Below are 20,287 nucleotides of genomic sequence, written 5' to 3' on the forward strand. Positions count from 1 at the left end.
AATTTGTAAATTCATAAATTCCTGAATTATTGATTTGTAAAATTTGCTAATTCATAAAATTTTCAAATCTTTCAATTTAAAATTCTTGCATTCCTGAATTTTTAATTTTTTTGGGTTCCTCAATAATTGTACTTTTGAATTTCTACACTTTAGAATCCATAATTTAAAAAATCCAGAGAATTAAATTATTATTACATTAGGGTGTAATAACAAAATCGATTTTCCAGCACAGCAATTTTTCAGTTCCTTTTGGGTTCCTTAACAACTCCCCAAAGTTTGAGAACGATTCGTTCAGTTCTCACATTGCGCAAAGCGATTCAATTTTCCATATAAATTTGTATGGGGAAAACCATTTTTTTGGATTTTGATATTTAAAAAATCCACTCAAATTCGGATGCTCTGGAAAGTGCTAACTTGCTCCTAAAAGAAGATACAGCGTCCTCAAAACTCGTCTAAAACGTGATTTTCGAGCAAAAAAAAAAGATTTTAGACGAGTTTTTAACACGCTGTATCTTTTTATAGGAGCAAGTAAGCACCATACTCTATTCGGGAAAGTTGTAGAGCACATTCCAGAGCAACCGAATATGAGTCCGGGTTTGATACAGCGTGAAACGTGGATTTTTTAAATATCAAAATCCAAAAAAATGGGTTTCCAATACAAATTTATATGGAAAATTGAATCGCTTTGCGCAATGTGAGGGCTGAACCAATCGTTCTCAAACTTTGGGGAGTTGTTAAGGACCCCAAAAGGAACTGAAAAGTTGCTGTGCTCACCAGATTTGAACAACTTTATTTTTTTCCATACAACGATATTACACCCTATTATTACATATTGCTTGCCTGATTATTCAGTATTTTTGTATCGAATATCGAATACAACATTTCTGGAGTTGCTCTGAACGGCATCATTCCCAATCAGCCATTTGGCGGCTATCTTTTTAAAAAAAAAAAAAAAAATCAAATTTTGATTTAAAATGTTTCAATAAAAAACGGTTTTTTTGTGCTGTTTGTAGAAGTGTTTCACATATCTCGGGTGAGTTTTCAAAAAGCCATAAGAGCCACAGTGCAACAAAATTTCAATTATTTTTAGTTTGGGGCACTTGAAAGACGTGTAGATGAACAATCTTAAGCATTTTTGAAATTGGTTTTCCGTAAGCAGGTCGAAAATCGAGGCAAAAAAGGCTTTGTTTACCATTGGCTCTTACGGCTTTTTGAAAACTAATCCGAGATATAGTGATTAATTTTTCATTACAATTTACTATTTCTGGACCCTGAATTCAGAATTAGCCTTGAAATTCATTGCCCCAAAAATGAAAGACTCCATCTACGACCTCAAAGGTAAACCATTTTTTTGCGTTTGATTCGTCGAGGTTAGATTTCCATCTGCTCCCTCCCGCCTTCCCTCAGATGGGGAAGTGTGATTTTCTGCCAAATTTGACGCTCAGGCGAGGAACATCCCGGAAGTGCTGTTAGATCATTTTGGTCAAAACAGTATGGATCTGGTTCTCTGCAAGTGTCCTATTTTCTTACCTCCACGTTGTCTTGGTTTGGTCATCATGATGACAAGGTGTAACCTAGCTGGTTGCCTGTGGAAACGACTCGTAAACCTTTGACCAGCGAGGGTCAGAGTAGAGACGGCTAGAAGAAAGGGGCGCGTCAATGTGGGAAAGGGAAGTAATTTGTGATTGTAGACGGTATTGTTTTAATTCGCAGTATGTTGAGTCAACTGCTGTGGATGTACAACGGGGTTTCTCTTCTCTCCATTCTCAGCTACCACCTATCTTCTGTTTATTTTGTTTCACTGATTTTCTAACGCGGCTTCTGCTTACTATCCTCCGTTTGATTTCGATTTTACTTATTTGATTCTCTTATTTCTCAACGCTTTTCCACTCTATTTTACCAATTGATGCTGCTGTAACAAACTGTCTGCTTTCCCTTAATTTGGCAGCGATGTCAATTTTGTTTATCATGTGCCTTTTCTTTATTTATCTATTTGAATAATTTCTCATTTTCCCTGTAAATTGTCCTCAATACATGTACACACCCATATAACCATTTTTATGGTTGTAGTACTTGAACTCAAAAAATCGTATGAAAAGTGGGATTTGGAACTCAAAAAATCATGATTTTTGGTAAGAGTGTACCACCTATCTTCTGTTTATTTTGTTACATGTAACATTTTCTAACACGGCTTCTGTTAATTATTCTTCCTTTGATTTTGATTTTACTTTTTTAATTCTCTTATCTCTTAACGCTTTTCCACTCTTTTAATGCTGTTGTAACAAACTGTCTGTTTTCTTAACTGTGTTCCCATAATTTGGCAGCGATGTCAATTTTGTTTATCATGTTCCTTTTCTTTATTTATCTGTTTTAATAAATATTCATCTGCCCTGTCTAAGCCTGTTTGTTACCTCTATTTATTAACTATTGTTTATTCTACTCCATAAATTATTATACTCTCTTTCTTTTACTATACTCAAACCCTGATGGTTTGACACCAACTGTTGTCAAACGAATGGGGTCACTTTTTAGTTTGACACCCCTTTACACGAAGTTCACAAACACTACCAAACGTTTGTTAAGATAGTGTGCGTGAGCGCCGTGTAAAAAGTGACAGTTCGTCACTTTTTAGTTTGACTTTGACCAACCAACGGGGTAAATACAAACTAAAAAAGTGTCAAACGAAAAAGTGACCAACGATCGAAGGTTGAGTGTATTGATTCTTTAAAATTTGTTTAATACTATATTTGCTTCACCGTGCATTGTTTTCGATTTTCTCCCTTTTCTTCAAACAAGTAAGGTTCGAGCCCTTACTCCAATTTATGGAATGATTAACACAAATATTACTATTGTGTACTTTTGAAAAACTTTCATGATCCGACATTTCAATGAAAATAACCCCGAATAAGGATTATTCCGAACGAGCGTGTAGATTGCTGGTGAAAAATATCGGCCAGGTAAAACAATGTAAGTTTTACACTAGTTCCCAATGAACGTGTGTAAAATCGTGCATGACGTTTCGACTTGAAATTTATTAAAAATCTACCTAAAGCATTCTCAGCGTGTTGTTGGTAAATGTTTACATCAAGCGGCGGTGTTCCAAGCACGTGTGAAGTCGATACAAGAAATTGCACCGAGTTGAAACTTTTTTCCGGATATAAAACACTCTTCAACCATGGTCGCAGGCGTAAAAGTAGCTAAAAAGGCGAAAGGTAAGAATATCGTAACCTCAAGTTGGTTGAAAATGTAATCATTGCTCCTTTCTAGTCGCTGTCGCCCCCGTGGAAACGGACAGCGAAAGCGAACTTTCAGCAAATGGGATGGAAGACGACGACGACGATCAGCACCTGTCCGACGAGGAGTTTCCAATGTCCGCGGATGAATACGACGACGACGACGACGGCGCGGAAAATGACCAGGAAGCGACGGCATCCAAGTGGGCCCTCACGATGGCAAAATATTTGCGGAAAGGTGGCGACGCCAAGATTTTGTCCAAAGCCACGAAGGAAGTGGACTTGGAGCGCAAACGAAAAGAGCCGAAACCGAGTTATCAGTTTGAGGTCGTTGGGGAGGAGGTGGGAACGACGGCGAAACAGGAAGATGTGAAGGAGGAGAAGCCGGCGGATGTGGAGATTGCCCGGGAGTTGCTGCGACAAAAGGCGCTGATCAAGAAGGAACGACTGAAGGATATTTTGGGGCTGCGGGTGCGGCCATCGATAGGGGATTATGAGCGGGAGCGAGCGTTGAAGAAGATTGCCACCAAGGGAACGGTTCAGCTGTTCAACGCGGTACGGCAGCAGCAAAAGGACGTGAACCAAAAGTTGGCCGACGCTGGCAAGCTGGAGTACAAAAGGGAAAAGGTGCTCAAGAATTTGAGCAAGAAGGAGTTCCTGAACGCGCTTATGAACGGACCGCGGGCCAAGTCGGAGCTGGTGGACAATTTGGTTAAGAAGGAGGAGGACATGAAGGACGAGGTGAAGTCGGAGGAGGAATCGGGAGCTAGTGATGGAGACGACGAACCCAAGTCTACGTGGGGCGCGTTGAGGGCGGACTTTTTGTCGGGGAAGAAATCCGGTTGGGATAAGGAGCAAGACGAGGAAAGCGACAAAGGGGGGAACCTTGAGGGCAACATGGGTGGAGAGAGCTCAGATTCGGATTAAATAAAGATTGTTTGTAACATTAGTTTATTGAACATGCATAATTTAGTACGTATTAAACAAATTGTCCCTTCCTCCCTCTACTTGATGTTCAGTGTGTACAGTCCGCTGGCTTGTGGGATCTGAACCGGTGCCGTCGGGTACAGCGTCACGGGCAAGTTCCAGATCATCGTTTCGATGCTAATGTCGGTCGGGGCGTGCCACTCGAGCGTGTCCCGGTCAATTTCCATGTTCAGCTCGTCGTTGGTGCTGGTTACGAACTGGAAGTGCAGCCGCCACCTCACGTCCACCAGGTCCGTCTGGAAGGTGGGACTGACGTACAGCGGAATCGGCAGAATCATCTGCGTCTGGAGCAGCCCAAGACACACCTCGTGGTGCTTGGTGAAGTTCGTTATTCGACCAATTGGCGCGTCCGAAGTCGATTCCGTTGCCCTCTTGCGGACAATTTCCTCGCACTGCAGCGTGACCGACAGTTGTACGCACCGAACCGTGCCGCAGCTAAAGTCCAGCGTGCCGACAATGTCTTCGCCCAGTTTGTAGATCGGTTTGAACAGACAGAATCGACCCACTTTGCCACGTTTGTTCGAAATGAGATAAAAGTTTGGTCTTCTACGCGCGGTAATGTTCTGCAGATAATGCAGCGCGTACTCAATCTTCGACGGGGCTTTCTTCTTCTCCAGGAAAGGATTGTTCGGGGCAAGATCTTCATTAGATTCATCGTTCAGCGTAACCGCTTCGTCGCTGCAATTGACCGGAGGCAACGGAAGCACCCGAATCGGAATGTGTAATGCCTGCACGGTCGACCCAACCCTCTGCGTGGCCACCGTAATTTTGTAGTAATACTTGACCATCACGCCACGATACGTTGGCGGAGTGTTCACCGATAAGGTCTCCCGGAACATGACTAAAACGAGAAAGAACCAAATCAAAAACCTTTTCCCACGCAAAACCCAACCCGCCGCCACGTACATTGCCGCATCTCGCCCGGCGAAAGGCGCAGATCGCAGAACAGAATTTTCGGCTCGGTCGACTTGAGAACCTCGCCCTTCAGCTGATTGCTGGCATCTAGCGACGTCGATCCGCTGACGTTCTTGACGATCGAGCTGGGCGCGTCCACCGGAACCGACGATCCACCGCGTTCCTGAATGGTGGAGTTGCAGTAGCAGTGGATCTGCACCGTGGCCCAGGCTAGATTTTCCAGGATGTCACTAAAAAAATCGAGATATTTATAAAAATTTCTTCAAATTAAATAAGAGAAACCACTTCTCACCAGTTGCTCTGCGATATTCGGTGCTCCGGAAGGGTGGGGTTCGTGAACGTTATCAAGCACTCGACCACTTCGCCGCACAGAAAAACGGCACTTTGGTCACGGATTAATTTTGCTGTTATTTCGATCATTTTTAATTTAGCTGCAGGTGCAGACTTCCAACAAAAAACTAATTTTATCACTTTTTGTTTTGATGACGCGTACAACAACAAAAATGAAATTGAAGACCTGTCATCAGTACACGATGAGGCATGGGTAACTAACTTTACTTGAAATCAAAATTTCGGAAGCCACCAAGGAAGCCACGCAAATTTGAGATGGAGCGCTTGGACTCAAAATTTTGCTTTGGTGAAAAAGATCCTATCGTGAAATTGAACAGAGATGTGAGCCGGTAAGTTAAACCAAAGGCGAGCTAGCAAGACCAGCGCTGCGTGTACGTACACGAAAATAAAGTGAGGTTAATTTTTGTCAGCCAGCAAAATCAAATAGTGCGCTAGTGTGCGTACGCGAAACGTCATAAAGCTCTATAGAAGAAACCAACGACGAAGAAACTTTTGAATTTTTAAAAGCAGATTTAAAATGGCATAATTCAATTGGGTTCCAAAATTAAGCTTAGATTGCTGATATTATTGTTCACAACGATAAAGCTTATTTTTCTGAGTAATATGACCCTTTGAACGAACACAAAGCAAACACAAAGAGTTTAAAATGGATTTTTAGTTCACTTACTTTTCACCAGGGCCCCGGTGATGGCCTGATATGAGCTACCGAACAACATTGGCAATATGGCGTCGTTCGTTTACAAACATGAGATTGTTTGTGGACGAACCGAAAAAAAAACTTTTTTTGTAAAAAATCTATAACTATTGTGTAATAACATTAAGTCTTACAAAACATACAAAATTTCGTGACATTTTAGACCAGAATTTGTTTTATTACTATTTTCAATTTAAACCTCTTTTATCGCGATTCTGATAAAGAATGCACATCAAATCATCGTTCCTTTAGTGTATCTTTAGTTTTCACATCGATTCGCTGTAGATTCGTGTTTAAATTTTGAAATTTAGCATAAATTAAAATAAGTTGCAAAATTCCTAACTTCAACCATGTGCAACAATTGGGTACTAAAGCCCTATGCCAATTTTTATGTACAACGGTTAAAAACACGATTAAAAACCATTTCTGATAACTTTTTTTCATTTTAATGCAACATTTTTTTTTGACAAGACAACATTTTTTCGATAGATCAACTATGGTCCCCTTGGAACGAGCTGTCAAGTAGGAGCTTTTCTGTCAAGAAGGACCGCGAGGTTAATTTTTCAAAATTGATTTGAAAATCCATTTTAAGCTCTTTATGGTCGTACAAAGGGTCATTGTACTCAGAAAAATAAGCTTTATCGCTGTGAACAATAATATCAGCAATCTAAGCTTCATTTTAGGACCCAATTTCCACATCACCCATGCGGGAAACCGATAATGGGGTAATTCATCCGTTCCAAACTGTCAAGATTCCAAAACGTCATTGCCAATCTTCGGTTCGCTGCTTTTGTTCGTGTTTGAAGTTTCGGGCCGAGACTCTGCATTTAATCGACCACGAACTGTAATGATAAATCCGGGTCAAAGTCAAACTAAAAAGTGACGAACTGTCACTTTTTACATGGCGCTCACGCACAAAACAAATGTTTGGTAGTGTATGTGTGTGTGAACTCCGTGTAAAAGGGGTGTCAAACTAAAAACGTTACTTAATCCACCGGAAGGTGGTTGCTGCCTTCCTCCTAAAAGCCGTGCAACCACACACTACGAAAGCTTTGGCTAACGCTTACTTAGTAAAGACACTATACATCTGAGTGCTGCCATCTAGGTATGATAAATTTAATGAACCTTGAAAGCACTGCAGTGTTTGTGTGCGTGCACTGAGCGTAAAGTTCCGACAGCTATCCGCCGGAGCTTTCAAATTATGTAAATAATGACCCTTTTTAGTATCAACCAAAACAGTTTTTCGAACATATCTTTTAAAGTACTGCACCAAGCCGGATGAAATTTAATTTTGCTCAGAATTTGATTCTGAGTCGATATGTATACGTAAAGGTATTTCTGGGAGGCTTATTTAAAAAGTTCAATTTTTGAGTGATTTTATAGCCTTGCCTCAGTGAGGTGAGGAAGGCAAAAATGGCCCCGTTCGTTTGACAACAGTTGGTGTCAAACCATCGGGGTTAGAGTGTATGTGTAAAATTTTACACAGATTGCTATTTCAAAATTACACAGATTTGACAGACAACGGCTGTACACAGTTCTGTGTACAAGGCTTCTACACAGATTCTGTGTATTCCTGGTTTTGGGCAATCTGTGTCAAATTTCACACAGATCTGTGTTATCTGGATTTGAGCATGAGCATGAGCATGAGAGACCACCCATGGTTGTCCTTCTCCGTTGCTGAACAGGACCATAATATCCCATCAGCACAACCGGTCACACGCTTCAACGATCAAATGATGTTTCCCTTATCAACAGCATGCATGCATGCGTAACTACTGTGTAATTTGACTTTTACCTCAGTAATTCTTATAACAAAAAATGAACTATAATTTAAAAAAAATGTTTTCACTGTGCGCACTTTGCGCGCGTTATTAAACTCAATCACCCAAGATGGCGGCCTTTAGCATCCCCCTGAGTTAAACCGAAAAAATCCCATACAAATGTGTAAAAGTGACCTGAACAATATGTAATTCTGATTCTCAGTGCACCTCTCCCACACCTTTTGGAAATTCACCACTTTGGTCCACACTTTTCCACCACGTTCCTCTGGCCCTGAATGTGTGTGCGTGTCAGCGCTGCCAACCTTTCCAAGCCAAACCGAAACACACGAAACCGCCGCGCGCTGCCAACAAAGAAGAACTCCGGCAGTCCTTTGGAGAACAGCGGACAGAGAGTGTTGGACGAATTTTCGTCATTGCAGTTTTTTGAATATTCGTGGAATATCCACACACCTAACGGTACGCACGGAGTTGCTGCGCATCGCGCGTGTTTCGGAAGCACCCAACCGGAAGTGGTTCTTTGCCCAGTGGCCGCCGCGAAAGTCTCGGCTCTCGGAAGCAAAAGTAGGGTGGTGAAATTTCGATTTCTCATCGGCAGCGGCGTTTCAAGCCCAGAGAGTGTGCGTGGAGCGTGAAGAAGAAGAAGAAGGGGAAGGTTTTGCTGAAGGAGACAGCTGACAAGAAGAAGCAGCAGCAGCGAAAGGAAAAAGAAACCTCGGTTACGGGTGTTAATCTGCGGTCGGAAGTGTGTGCTCGTTGACCGGAAGAGGACATTGAACATTATCTCAAGAGTGGGACGTGCGAATTTGCCGTGTTTTTCAATCTTGGACGATTTTTTCCGTGGGAAATTAGCAGAAAAAGTAGCCTACTACAGGAAAAGGAAGAAGACAAAAACCATACGAACGCTGGTAGTAATATGAGTAATGCTATTAACCAAAATGGTACAGGTCTAGAGCAGCAGGTAAGTGTCCATCCCACTTGGAACCTTGAAACGATCCCTCAAAATCAAACCCCACACGGGACTCTGCCGCGGATTAGTCAGCGAAAAAAAAGGTTGCACAATTCCAATCTTCTTGTTCTTCTTCCCATGACGACGGCGCGGCACTGCTTCCAACTGGACTTGGCAGTGGTGCCAGTCGCGGCAGGCCGCGATAGTTTGCCGAGATGGCCTCCTCTGCCTGCTCCTCGGCTGTACTTTTGAAAATGGCTCAACTAGCAAGTTCATTGTACCGCAACCACCCTCCCTACCTCCTCGTCCCACCCCCAACTAATATTGGTGGAAACGAAACGTGTCTCTCTCATTGACGGGGCCGGCGGCGTCACGAGTCGTTTGTGTGATAAACTGCGGTGAGCGGTTAGTGCTGTTGCTAAGGCGCGCGCGATCTTTATGTCGAGCAGCAGCAACCTTGAGGATCTTAGCAGGCTGTGAATGGGGGGGTGCCGTGGAAGGGGGTCAGGTCAAGTCCGGTGTTGGGTTGCTTTGTTTAGTTGTTGACGGAAGAAATGCAGCAAGGACAAGAAAAAAAAAAGCTCATAACTTTGGAAAGGGTTGTTTGCTGGTAAAATATGCATAGTTTTGCGAATAAAAAGTAAAAGCGGAGTGTTATGGAGTTCCCTTCCTCGTACGTGAACATAAAGCACCTGCTGGCTTTTTCTGCACAGTCACAACCGGGATATGAAGATGCTTTTTCGTTATGTTCATGTAGCATGCTTTCAGAAAAAATCAATGTTCCCACAATTGGCTTGTTACGTTTTGCATTTGCCTCATTGCTGCAATTAGCCCACTCTGTGGTTCCTACTAGATCGACGATCAAAAACTTTTGGAAGTCGTTTTTCAAGAACATTTCCGCCGTCGGTTTGTATCTCAGAATTTCCATCGGCAACCTGGTTGTCCGTGCTTACGTACTTCAGTTTCACCACACCTTGTTCCAGGGAATATCGGATGTAGTGGTGCCGATGCTTCGTAGCTACTGCGCCTTCCGCGCGACTTCCGGAACCGTTTGGAGACATTTTAACCTTTTCAAAGCGATAGGCTTGTTCAAGGAAATGGACTTGACGCGTGGATTCATCAGAACGATGTCCCGCCTTATGTCGAACCATTACTCTTCCAAGGCTCATCTTTACCGTATCAACATGAGTGACACGAACTTATGCGACTGTGGGCAGGGTTATCAGGACGTCGACCATCTCGCATGGGCGTGTCCAGATCACCATGTCCACAGAATTAAGTTGAAAGATACCCTCAAGGCCCGAGGAAGCCCACCAGAAATCCCGATGCGAGACGCGTTATCTCAACTAGACCTTGATATTCTCTTTCCGATCTATCAGTTCCTCTTAGAATCCAAAATATCCATTTAGTTTTTCTTCAGTTAGTTTTCCTTCAGTTAGTATAACTCGCCTTCACACAAAGCCGTCGTTTCTGGTTTGCACCGGAAGCAAAGCAAGAACGCCCCAGCAGCTGGACACCGAGTTGCGGCTGAGGACAAAAGCAAAGGCCAGCAGAGCCAACCAAGACCCCTACACAATCCCCCGTCCCTTCCCACGCCTTGTCTTCAACATTAATCCCTTCCCTACTAACCCCGAGTAGGCCGCGGGTAATCGGCTCTCCTCCCACTAACATTTACACACAAGATCCTCTGTAATTATTAAGTCAAATGTAATCAAAATCGCGCAGTAGCACCATTATTAGAAAAAATGTGACTGTCATGCCATGGCACACTTTTTCCGTAATGTTGGTACCACTGCGTGATTTTGACATTTCGGGCGTTCACCATTCGAACGCCATCTTCGCTTAAAAACCTCGATAGAGAGTTACTAATTGTATGTCTTTATTCAACGGTTCATGGTTTGCTTCGATCTTCAATTTCAACAACGGTGCCAGTTACAAAATGTCAATTTAATATAGTTTTGTTTTGCAGTAGAACAATTCTCTACGAAATCGTTTTATTTTAGAATTTTAATTTTTGTATTTTTTAATCCGACTGAAACTTTTTTGGTGCCTTCGGTAGGCCCAAAGAAGCCATTTTGCATCATTAGTTTGTCCATGTAAATTTGGCAGCTGTCCATACAAAAATGATGTATGAAAATTCAAAAATCTGTATCTTTTGAAGGAATTTTTTGATCGATTTGGTGTCTTCGGCAAAGTTGTAGGTATGGATAAGGACTACACTGAAAAAAATGATACACGGTAAACAATTTTTTGGTGATTTTTTATTTAAGTTTTTGTCACTAATACTTGATTTGCAAAAAAACACTATTTTTATTTTTTTCTATTTTTTGATATGTTTTAGAGGACATCAAATGCCAAATTTTCAGAAATTTCCAGAATGGGCAAAAAATCTTTGACCGAGTTATAATTTTTTTAATCAACACAATTTTTTTCAAAAAATCAAAATATTGGTCGCAAACAAATTTCAATTTCATTTTTCGATGTAAAATTGAAATTGCAATCAAAAAGTACTTCAGTAAAATTTTGATAAAGTGCACCGTTTTCAAGTTATAGCCATTTTTATGTGACATTTTTCAAAATAGTCGCAGTTATTGATTTTTTAAAAATAGTGCCCATGTGTGACTAACATTTCAAAAAGACCAAAAATTATTACGCCGTTTTGATATGTTAGCCTTGATTTAAAATTTTTGTCCCGGAGCACCAAAACTTCTTAGCATGGTGCTCCCAACGATTAATTGCCTAAACAAACAGGAACGTGAGCGGGGGATCCCCACGTTTCTTCCTCCCCTGTAGATTCAGAACTGTATTGCTGTTTGAACATTCGTGTTCAAACTCAATCCAATTCAACGAATCATCTTTGCGGTTAACTTTACGCAGTTGGCCTGGCCGTTTTAACGTTTGTGATGTTTCAAAGCAATTTATTGCATTGGGGCACTGCAAATGGTAATAATGACAAGAAGAGTGCTAGGCGTTAATCAACCTAAGGCATTTTCCAGGATGCCCTCGAAAGACTGGCTGCGATAGGGTTAGATTAGATTAGTTAGCCTTGATTTAAAATTTATGAAAATATTTTTTTTCGAAAAGATCGGAAAATTTCACGAATGTTTCATATTTTGACATTGTAAATCGGACCAGTTGCTGAGATATCGACATTAGAAAATGGTGGGTTGTTTGGGTGAATCTTAGAAACCATAAATTTTCTTGTTTTTAAACCTTTGCATTGCAATATCTCAGCAACTAAGGGTCGTATCAACAAAGTCCGAAAAATCAAAATATAGAGAATTTTCTCAGCTTTTCAAAATTATTTTTTTCAAAAGTGGGCAAACATGGCCACTATTTTAAAAAAAATCAATAACTGCGTCTTTTTTGAAAAAGTTATATAAAAATGGCTATAACTTGAAAACGGTGCACTTTATCAAAATTTCAATAAAGTTCTTTTTGATTGCAAATTCAATTTTACATCGAAAAATAAAATTGAAAAATTTTTGCGACCGATATTTCGTTTTTTTTTTAATTGTATTGATTAAAAAAATCATAACTCGGTCAAAGATTTTTTGCCCATCCTGGAAGTTTCTGAAAAGTTGGCATTTGATGTCCTCTAAAACATAAAAAAGTTGTGTTTTTTTTTTTGCAAATCAAGTTTTAGTGACAAAAAGTGAAATAAAAAATCACCATTTTTTTTACCGTGTATCATTTTTTTCCAGCGTAGTCCATATCCATACCTACAACTTTGCCGAAGACATCAAATCGATCAAAAAATACCTTCAAAAGATACAGATTTTTGAATTTTTATGCATCATTTTTGTATGGATAGCTGCCAAATTTGTATGGAAAATTATTTGGACAAACTAATAATGCAAAAGGGCTTCTTTGGGCATACCGAAGACACCAACAAAGTTTCAGCCGGATTAAAAAATACAGAAAAAATCGAATGATCGAAATCTCAGAGAATTGCTCAATAGTTCTCTGATATTCCCATAGAAGTTTAAGAATAACTAAAATATAAAAACCCTTTAGGCTTCAGAACAATTATCTGCTTGCGTCGCTTTACGTTCACTGAAGCTTAGCATAGACAATCATGATAGGCGATGTGTGATGAACGAGCAATCGATAGGGCAACTTGTACAAAAAGGGGGTTATCTAGTATCAACACTTTAAACGCGCCAGCATTACTCGCGTCTGCATGTGAAGCTCAACTTGTGGACGAGGCGACGGAAATCGATCGTTCATGATTTTTTGCCGATTTTTCGAATGAATATACTGCCGTTCTACGCATAATTGTCCCATGTTCAAAAAAGTGGAACTGAGAAAAACACGATTGAAATTTTTCGATCGATTTCTGTGTTTTTACGCATAATTGTCCCGTGGGTTCCTATTCGCCCTATGAGTCCCTAATTGCCCCAGTTAGCAATTTATCACCCTTATTTGTGATTATCTTGCTATACAACTGGTAAACAAGACATAATGCTTAGTAAAACTGATGATTCCGTGTTAGAAAAAACTTGGTGGGACAATTATGCGTAGAAGTTTCACGATGGGACAAGCAGACTTGATGTTGTTTTTAATGAGTTTGCGAACAAAGTATCAGATTTTATGTGTTTTTCTCAAAGTACACATCAAACTAAACTTAAAAATGTCATAAAGTCAAATTCGTCCAAAACTGACATAGGACAATTATGCGTAGAACGGCAGTATATCTCGAGAAATGATTGGATAACGATGCTTGAGTCGGAGCTAAAAGCAAACCCTATACCTTTCTTTAGTAAGAAAGGCAAAAATTGAAATTTTCTAAAATTTGAACGGTAAATCCGAATGAGGCCAAATTTGTTTTAGAACCTCAATTATGGTCTAGATTATGACGTGGAGAAAAAAAAATTGATGAAATGCCAAAGAAACAGTTTTGGAATTTGGTGAAAAATTGGCTTTTACCTTTTTTAGGGGTTTTTCCTCTCACAGTAAATTCGTCCAACAGTTGTAAATCAAGAACCACATTACCGACATGCATGGAAATTTGGGAGGATGTAGGGTTCGAAAAATGTAATTTTTCGGAAAAATAAACGATTTCAATTATCAACCGAATTTTTATTTGAAAACCACGATCAGGTGAAAACATACTCCGAGTCCCCTTAAAAAATGGATAAATTCAAATTTGGTATGAAACTGGTTCAGGTTCAGCACATCCCCTTTCAAATGCGCCCAAGAGAGCTTACATCCATAATAAGGGCTCTGAAAACCCCCCTACCACAAAATTGAGCCCTTTTTTACCACTCACGGACGTCACGCGTGCTCTACGGTAAATTGATCCCTACAATTCGGATATTGGCGTCGAAAACCGATCGTCCATTGTTTTTTTGCAGATTTCGAGCCATACATTTCATTAGGGCACAAAACCAAAACGTAAACATTCGGGATTATTCCACTATTCCATTCATAAGTACACTCCCTACATGCCCTCCAAGAATCAGATTGATAGCAAACTATTTACCATTGAAAAAATCAAAAACACAAAAGGGCACATAACAATTTTCACTCCAAACCAAAAAAAAAAGTTAATATGTGCCCTTTTGTTTTTCGTTAGTTTTTAGTAGTTGTGGAACTTTTTGTGTTATAAAATGAACATTTCATACATTCTTAACACTAATTCACTTCAAAACAAAGTTTGGTTTACTTTTCATCAAGCATTTCTGCAGAAAAAAACTTCGCCAAAAAACAATATTTAAAACGGTCCCGCGGCTGCTGTTCAATACACTTTTGAAGAATTTTTATGTTTCACATAACTTATCTACACTATTCAATCACAAAACTTCACCAATAATCAAAATTTTTATTGAATTCCTCGTTATTTCAAACTAAACAAAAGGGCCCGTAAACATCATTCAAAGCAACAATCTGGTGACAGCGCTTTAGTGCCCTTTTAATTCTCTTCGAAATTGCATTTAGAAAGGGCCCATTATGAACAGCAGTTGGAAGGCTAAAAGGGCCTAATAACGATTTTTTTTGAAATTATGATTTTTATTGCGAAAATCAACAAAAATTAAGAAGCATTAAAGCAGAGTTCAGGATAATGATGTAATTTATCGAATCGTCAGTTAAAATGCCATCAGTCAAGCTTCTTTTTTAAATAGGAATTGAAACAAGTTGTCCACTTTTTGCAAGCGATTTTCTCGAATGGCGGTTTTTGGTTTTGTGCCCTAATGAAATGTTTGGCTCGATTTTTCGAATGACTAAGAAATTAATTACAGTAGTTGTTCGGTAACTGGGCTGAGAACGTAGCCCAGTCATCGAATGCTGTTCGCTAACTGGGCTGAACGAAAAATAACGAGGGGACTACCGATGCATAATATTTATTTGATGAAATATAAAAATAAAAGTTACTCAAATTTGTTTACAATGATAACTATTCATATTTCTTTAATTGTGTCTTGAAATTACATAAAAGTTTGAAAAAAGTTTTTTTATTTGTTGGCCATGATTTTTGCATCCATTAACCCCTCGGTGATTTCGGTTTGTTTTGGTTTTTTGACGTTTGTCTGCTTTTTAACTGGGCTGCGGCCCAGTTATCGAGCGCCCAGTTAAAAAGCAGCCCAGTTAAACAACGCCCAGTTACCGAACAACTACTGTATTAGTATTGTGGAATAGTCTACATCCAACAATGGTATTGTTACAATCGAAAGTTAATGCAAAATGGATAACATTCTAGGTACTTGAAATTGACGTCCGTGTTAGGGAAGCGTTTTCTTGGTGGCCTGAAATGGGTCATCAATGCGGTGAAGACCATATACACGAACTAAACAAAATTCGAGCCTGGCAAATGCTTTACTTCCGGTGCGTCTGCTGACTATGCAGGCCACAATAATAACAAGCGCACACCACTTCAGCCGGTACAAATAAACCAATCCAAACAGGAAAAAGTGCATCAGCGCGAAGATGAAGCACACAAAGAAAATGACGGGGAAAGTTTCCACCACGTCTTTCTGTTTTTCCTCATTGAGTGCAATTTACCCACACAACGAGCCACGCAATTAAATGCGACTCGATCGCCGCCCCTCTTTGCTGGAGCGAGCTGCAAATTGCACGAAATGATAATGACGACGACGATTGGCAGCGCTCACGCAATTCCCCCATTTTCTTCACGAAGTTTTCTTTTATCTGAGCTTTCCCAACATTTGCTAAGAAGGTGATGGAAAGTTTGGAAAAATCGTCACCAGCTTAAGTCCAACTCGTAATCGTAAAAAGAACAAGCCCTGCAACACATCATTACTTTGCGCCTCGTTTAACCTTCCAAATGACGAATCAAGGCAGCAGCTAGTAATTCAAGTGAGTCGTAATAAAGCTCTGGCGGCCAGCCGAGTCAGCAGTAATTCGTCATCATCGCTGGTTTGTAAAACAAGCGCTCTAGCTTAGTCAGCTCAACTCAACTCAACACACAGCTTGTTCGCGTATTGGTGATTGCGTTGTGTTGAGTGCACACTTGAACGTCCCTCTATCTGCACTAGTTTAAAGCATAATTTGAATTGAATCGCCCGTTTCGTCAAACAACAACCCCGAATAAAGCCCCTTTTCTTTTCGCGTGGTGGAGTCCCCTCCCCCGTGGCAGAGTACGTTGACCTTCTTGTTTTGCTTTGCAGAATGTTAAGGTCGTACTCGTGACTAGATTTTTCAAGTTTTGTTCCTCTTTGTGTTCCTTTTCGCAGTTTGCTGGTCTGGACTTGCAGCAGCAGCAGCAGCAGCATCAGCAGCTGAGCGCGCAAGATTCTGCCAACTTGAAGAATACGTCCGGTGGCCGTTACGTTCCGCCCCAGCTGAGAAGTGGCCGTGGCGGCGGTGGTGGTGGTCCCGAGAACGACCAACATCGTGGCGGCGATTACTCTGGTGGACATTCCGGCGGAGGCGGCGGCGGAGGACGCTACTCGGACCGTGGTGGGGATCGTGGAGATTACTACAATAATCGGCGCGGAGGCGGCGGTGGCCGGTTCAACGATCGCAAGGATAACTACAACCGAGGAGGCGGCTACAACAATCGCGGCGGCGGCGGCGGCGGCGGGGGTGGACACCCGGATCAGCAGCAGCAACAGCATCTGCACCAGGAGCTGCCTCCCCAGGTAAGGGTTGCAGAGGAGAGTTGTGATAAGTGTGTAGAAAAACTAATGCTGAATCTCTTGCAGGATCAATTGCCTCCCCAGGAGTTTGTGGAAAATGGCGCCGGCCTACCCGTCGGCGAGCCTGGTGACGATCAGTTTAACGATGGTGTTCCGCAGCAGCACCAGCAGCAACCACGAGGTGGTGGTAACTGGAACAACGGTCCTCGGGGCGGTCCCAGAGATTTTCGTGATAACCGTCAGCCGCAGAATGACCGCTGGCAGGAGCCCCCGGCCAATGGAGGCGGCGGCGGCGGCGGTGGATACGGAGGCCGAGGCCGCGACGACCGCGGAATGGGTGGACGCTGGAACGACCGCGGCGGACGAGGAGCGGACGTTGATTTTACGCAGCTTACCGAGCGCGACGAGCGTCTGGAAGGCGAGCTGTTCCAACACGGTAATACCGGTATCAATTTCAGCAAGTACGAAGATATTCCCGTGGAGGCGACGGGCGACAACGTTCCGCCCCACATCAACACCTTCGATGACATTGAGCTGACAGAGATCATCGAGAACAATATAAAGCTGGCGAACTACGACGTTCCGACGCCGGTCCAGAAGTACGCCATTCCGATCGTCATGAGCGGACGCGACGTGATGGCCTGCGCCCAGACGGGTTCCGGCAAGACGGCCGCGTTCCTGGTTCCGATCTTGAATCAAATGTACAAGCACGGTGTCACTCCACCGCCCCAGAATCGTCCGTTCAACCGTCGCAAGCAGTACCCGCTGGGACTGGTGTTGGCCCCGACCCGTGAGTTGGCCACGCAAATCTTCGAAGAGTCGAAGAAGTTCTGCTATCGCTCTCGTATGCGTCCGTGCGTTCTGTACGGCGGTAACAACACCCAGGAGCAGATGCGCGAGTTGGACCGTGGTTGCCACCTGGTTGTGGCCACCCCGGGTCGCCTGGAGGACATGATTATGCGCGGCAAGGTGGGCCTGGACAACATTCGTTTCCTCGTGCTGGACGAGGCCGATCGTATGCTGGACATGGGATTCGAGCCCCAGATTCGTCGTATCGTCGAGGAAAGCAAGATGCCGCAGACGGGCGAGCGCCAGACGCTCATGTTCTCCGCTACCTTCCCGAAGGCTATCCAGGAGCTGGCGAGTGATTTCCTTCACAATTACATCTTCTTGGCCGTTGGTCGCGTCGGTTCCACCTCCGTCAACATTACGCAGTCGATCTTCTGGGTCGAGGAAAACGACAAGCGTTCCCATCTGCTGGATCTGCTGTCCAACATCAAGGACCAGAACGATGGTGACGAGAAGGACTGTCTCACGCTGATCTTTGTTGAAACTAAAAAATCCGCCGACGCGCTCGAGGATTTCCTGTACAACTACAACCATCCGGTCACCAGCATCCACGGCGACCGTACCCAGAAGGAGCGTGAAGAGGCACTCAAGTTTTTCCGCTCGGGACGTTGCCCGGTTCTGGTTGCGACGGCCGTGGCCGCTCGTGGCCTCGACATCCCGAACGTCAAACACGTCATCAACTTTGATCTGCCGGCGGAGGTCGAGGAGTACGTGCACCGTATCGGTCGTACCGGCCGTATGGGCAATCTCGGCACAGCCACGAGCTTCTTCAACGACAAGAACCGTAACGTCGCCACCGGGCTGGTTCGGCTGCTGACGGAAACCCAACAGGAAATTCCCGGCTTCCTGGAGGACATGACCACCGATCGGGGCTGGGGCAGCCGCGGACGCGGCGGCGGCGGTGGACGTAACCAGCGTTACGGCGGCCAAAGCTCATCCTTCGGCTCCAGGGATTACCGTACGCAGGGCGGCAACCGCAACAACAACACCCGCGATCAACGCTCGGGAGGCGGTGGTGGCGGTGGCGGCGGCGCTGGCCGAAGCAGCTACGGAGGCGGAGGCGGAAGCTACGGTACGGTTACGAGCTGAAATCACCTCGTCCAAATTTATCTAATAAGCTCTCGTTTTCAATCCCACCCAAACAGGAGGAGGCGGATCCCGCGACGACGGCGGTTACTACCGTAACGGCGGTGGCAGCTCCGGCGGGTACGGAGGCAGTTACAACAACAACAGTGGAGGCGGTGGTGGCGGCGGCGGCGGCCACGACTGGTGGAACGAGTAAGGTGTTGTTGTACCGAACGGGCACGGGCTGCTGGAAGCGGGACTCTTTCCATCAGCACTTGGTCTGGAAGGGTGGCTCGCGCATATAAAGAAAAGAACATACAACAAACCAGCATCTTATACCTAGTACACACACACACCCACACTGATATGAAAACGCCCACAATAAATTAACACCTTAAATTAAAAAAAAACAAAAGCAAATGAAGATTACATCAACAGCAGAATATTACATTTTAGCCAGAGAAGAAACAAGTCGCCGGTTGCACTCAGAAAACTCGTGGCAACCGGAAACTTGTGCGGAGCTCGTTTAGCAAACAGTCAAACCCTGCCTGTGTGTTGAAATTGTAGGGAACCTCCTTCAAGGATTTAGCGCCTTCTCCATTCGTTAGGCGAAAAAAGCACGCGGATATCGGAAATGGAGAGGCTATGTTGTCTGTGCGCGACCCCACACGAATCACTTCTCGCGCGTACTCGCGTACGGGAGGTGTATGTAAACCGCACTGAACTGAGTACTGAAACTTACTGTGAACACACAACTGCTGTGTGGTAACGGCGTGGTGATACACCTGAACCTGTACTATTAGGAAAAAAAACAAAATAATTAAACGGAATGAATGCGAGAAGTGATAGAGCGAGCGAGCGCGCGCGCGCTGGCGGATGCAGAGGACAGAGAAAGCGACTGTTTTAGCGGGAAACATCAAAGTTAGGCGAGAGCAGAATGTAGCAAGAAGACTAAATTCCGTAATCTTAATGCAGTAACAAATTATAAAAAAAAATAAACAAAAACAGAATAAAAGATTGTTGCACTTTCTCACTACTAAATTCGGCATAGAGTAACCAGTAACTCTTACACACAAGATATCTACAACAAGAACAACAAACATAGCAGCAGCAGCAGCAGCAAAAAATCGCAGATAAAAATAGACAATTTGATGAAGAAGGCAAAAAGGTGTTTTTATTTTCGAATTTTAGAAATCCTAACTTCTTCAAATACGAAATCGTTTCTAGAGGTCAGTACGCAGCTCCAAAGGAAATGGGTCAAGAAACAGCTCAACGAACAACATAATAAAAAAGAGGGAACGATTTCTTGTGGCTTTTTTTCACACTCTCTTGACCCGTACCTTAACCTTTCGGAAGCCGCGCTTTTC

General features: G+C 43.0%; 3 protein-coding genes across 3 annotated transcripts; 2 read left to right on the forward strand and 1 right to left on the reverse strand.

Moving 5' to 3' along the window:
* Positions 1 to 3,054: 3,054 nt before the first annotated feature.
* LOC6047592 (RRP15-like protein) lies at positions 3,055 to 4,192 on the forward strand. Its single transcript, XM_001864596.2, has 2 exons — positions 3,055 to 3,212; positions 3,268 to 4,192. The coding sequence occupies exons 1-2, from the start codon at positions 3,176 to 3,178 to the stop codon at positions 4,158 to 4,160; spliced, it is 930 nt and encodes a 309-aa protein (XP_001864631.2). The 5' UTR covers positions 3,055 to 3,175; the 3' UTR covers positions 4,161 to 4,192.
* Positions 4,168 to 5,622, reverse strand: LOC6047591 (RAB6A-GEF complex partner protein 2). The gene is made up of 3 exons (XM_001864595.2): positions 5,428 to 5,622; positions 5,127 to 5,365; positions 4,168 to 5,061 (listed from the first exon to the last, which is right to left on the reverse strand). Exons 1-3 carry the CDS (start codon positions 5,553 to 5,555, stop codon positions 4,238 to 4,240), a joined length of 1,191 nt encoding a protein of 396 aa, XP_001864630.2. The 5' UTR covers positions 5,556 to 5,622; the 3' UTR covers positions 4,168 to 4,237.
* Positions 5,623 to 8,303: 2,681 nt separating this feature from the next.
* On the forward strand, positions 8,304 to 20,087 carry LOC6047590 (ATP-dependent RNA helicase bel). The gene is made up of 4 exons (XM_038260598.1): positions 8,304 to 8,919; positions 16,602 to 17,009; positions 17,073 to 18,927; positions 19,001 to 20,087. Exons 1-4 carry the CDS (start codon positions 8,875 to 8,877, stop codon positions 19,135 to 19,137), a joined length of 2,445 nt encoding a protein of 814 aa, XP_038116526.1. The 5' UTR covers positions 8,304 to 8,874; the 3' UTR covers positions 19,138 to 20,087.
* Positions 20,088 to 20,287: the final 200 nt, after the last annotated feature.

This window comes from Culex quinquefasciatus, chromosome 3 (genome assembly GCF_015732765.1).
Source record: "Culex quinquefasciatus strain JHB chromosome 3, VPISU_Cqui_1.0_pri_paternal, whole genome shotgun sequence".
Classification (NCBI taxonomy): Eukaryota; Metazoa; Arthropoda; class Insecta; order Diptera; family Culicidae; genus Culex; species Culex quinquefasciatus.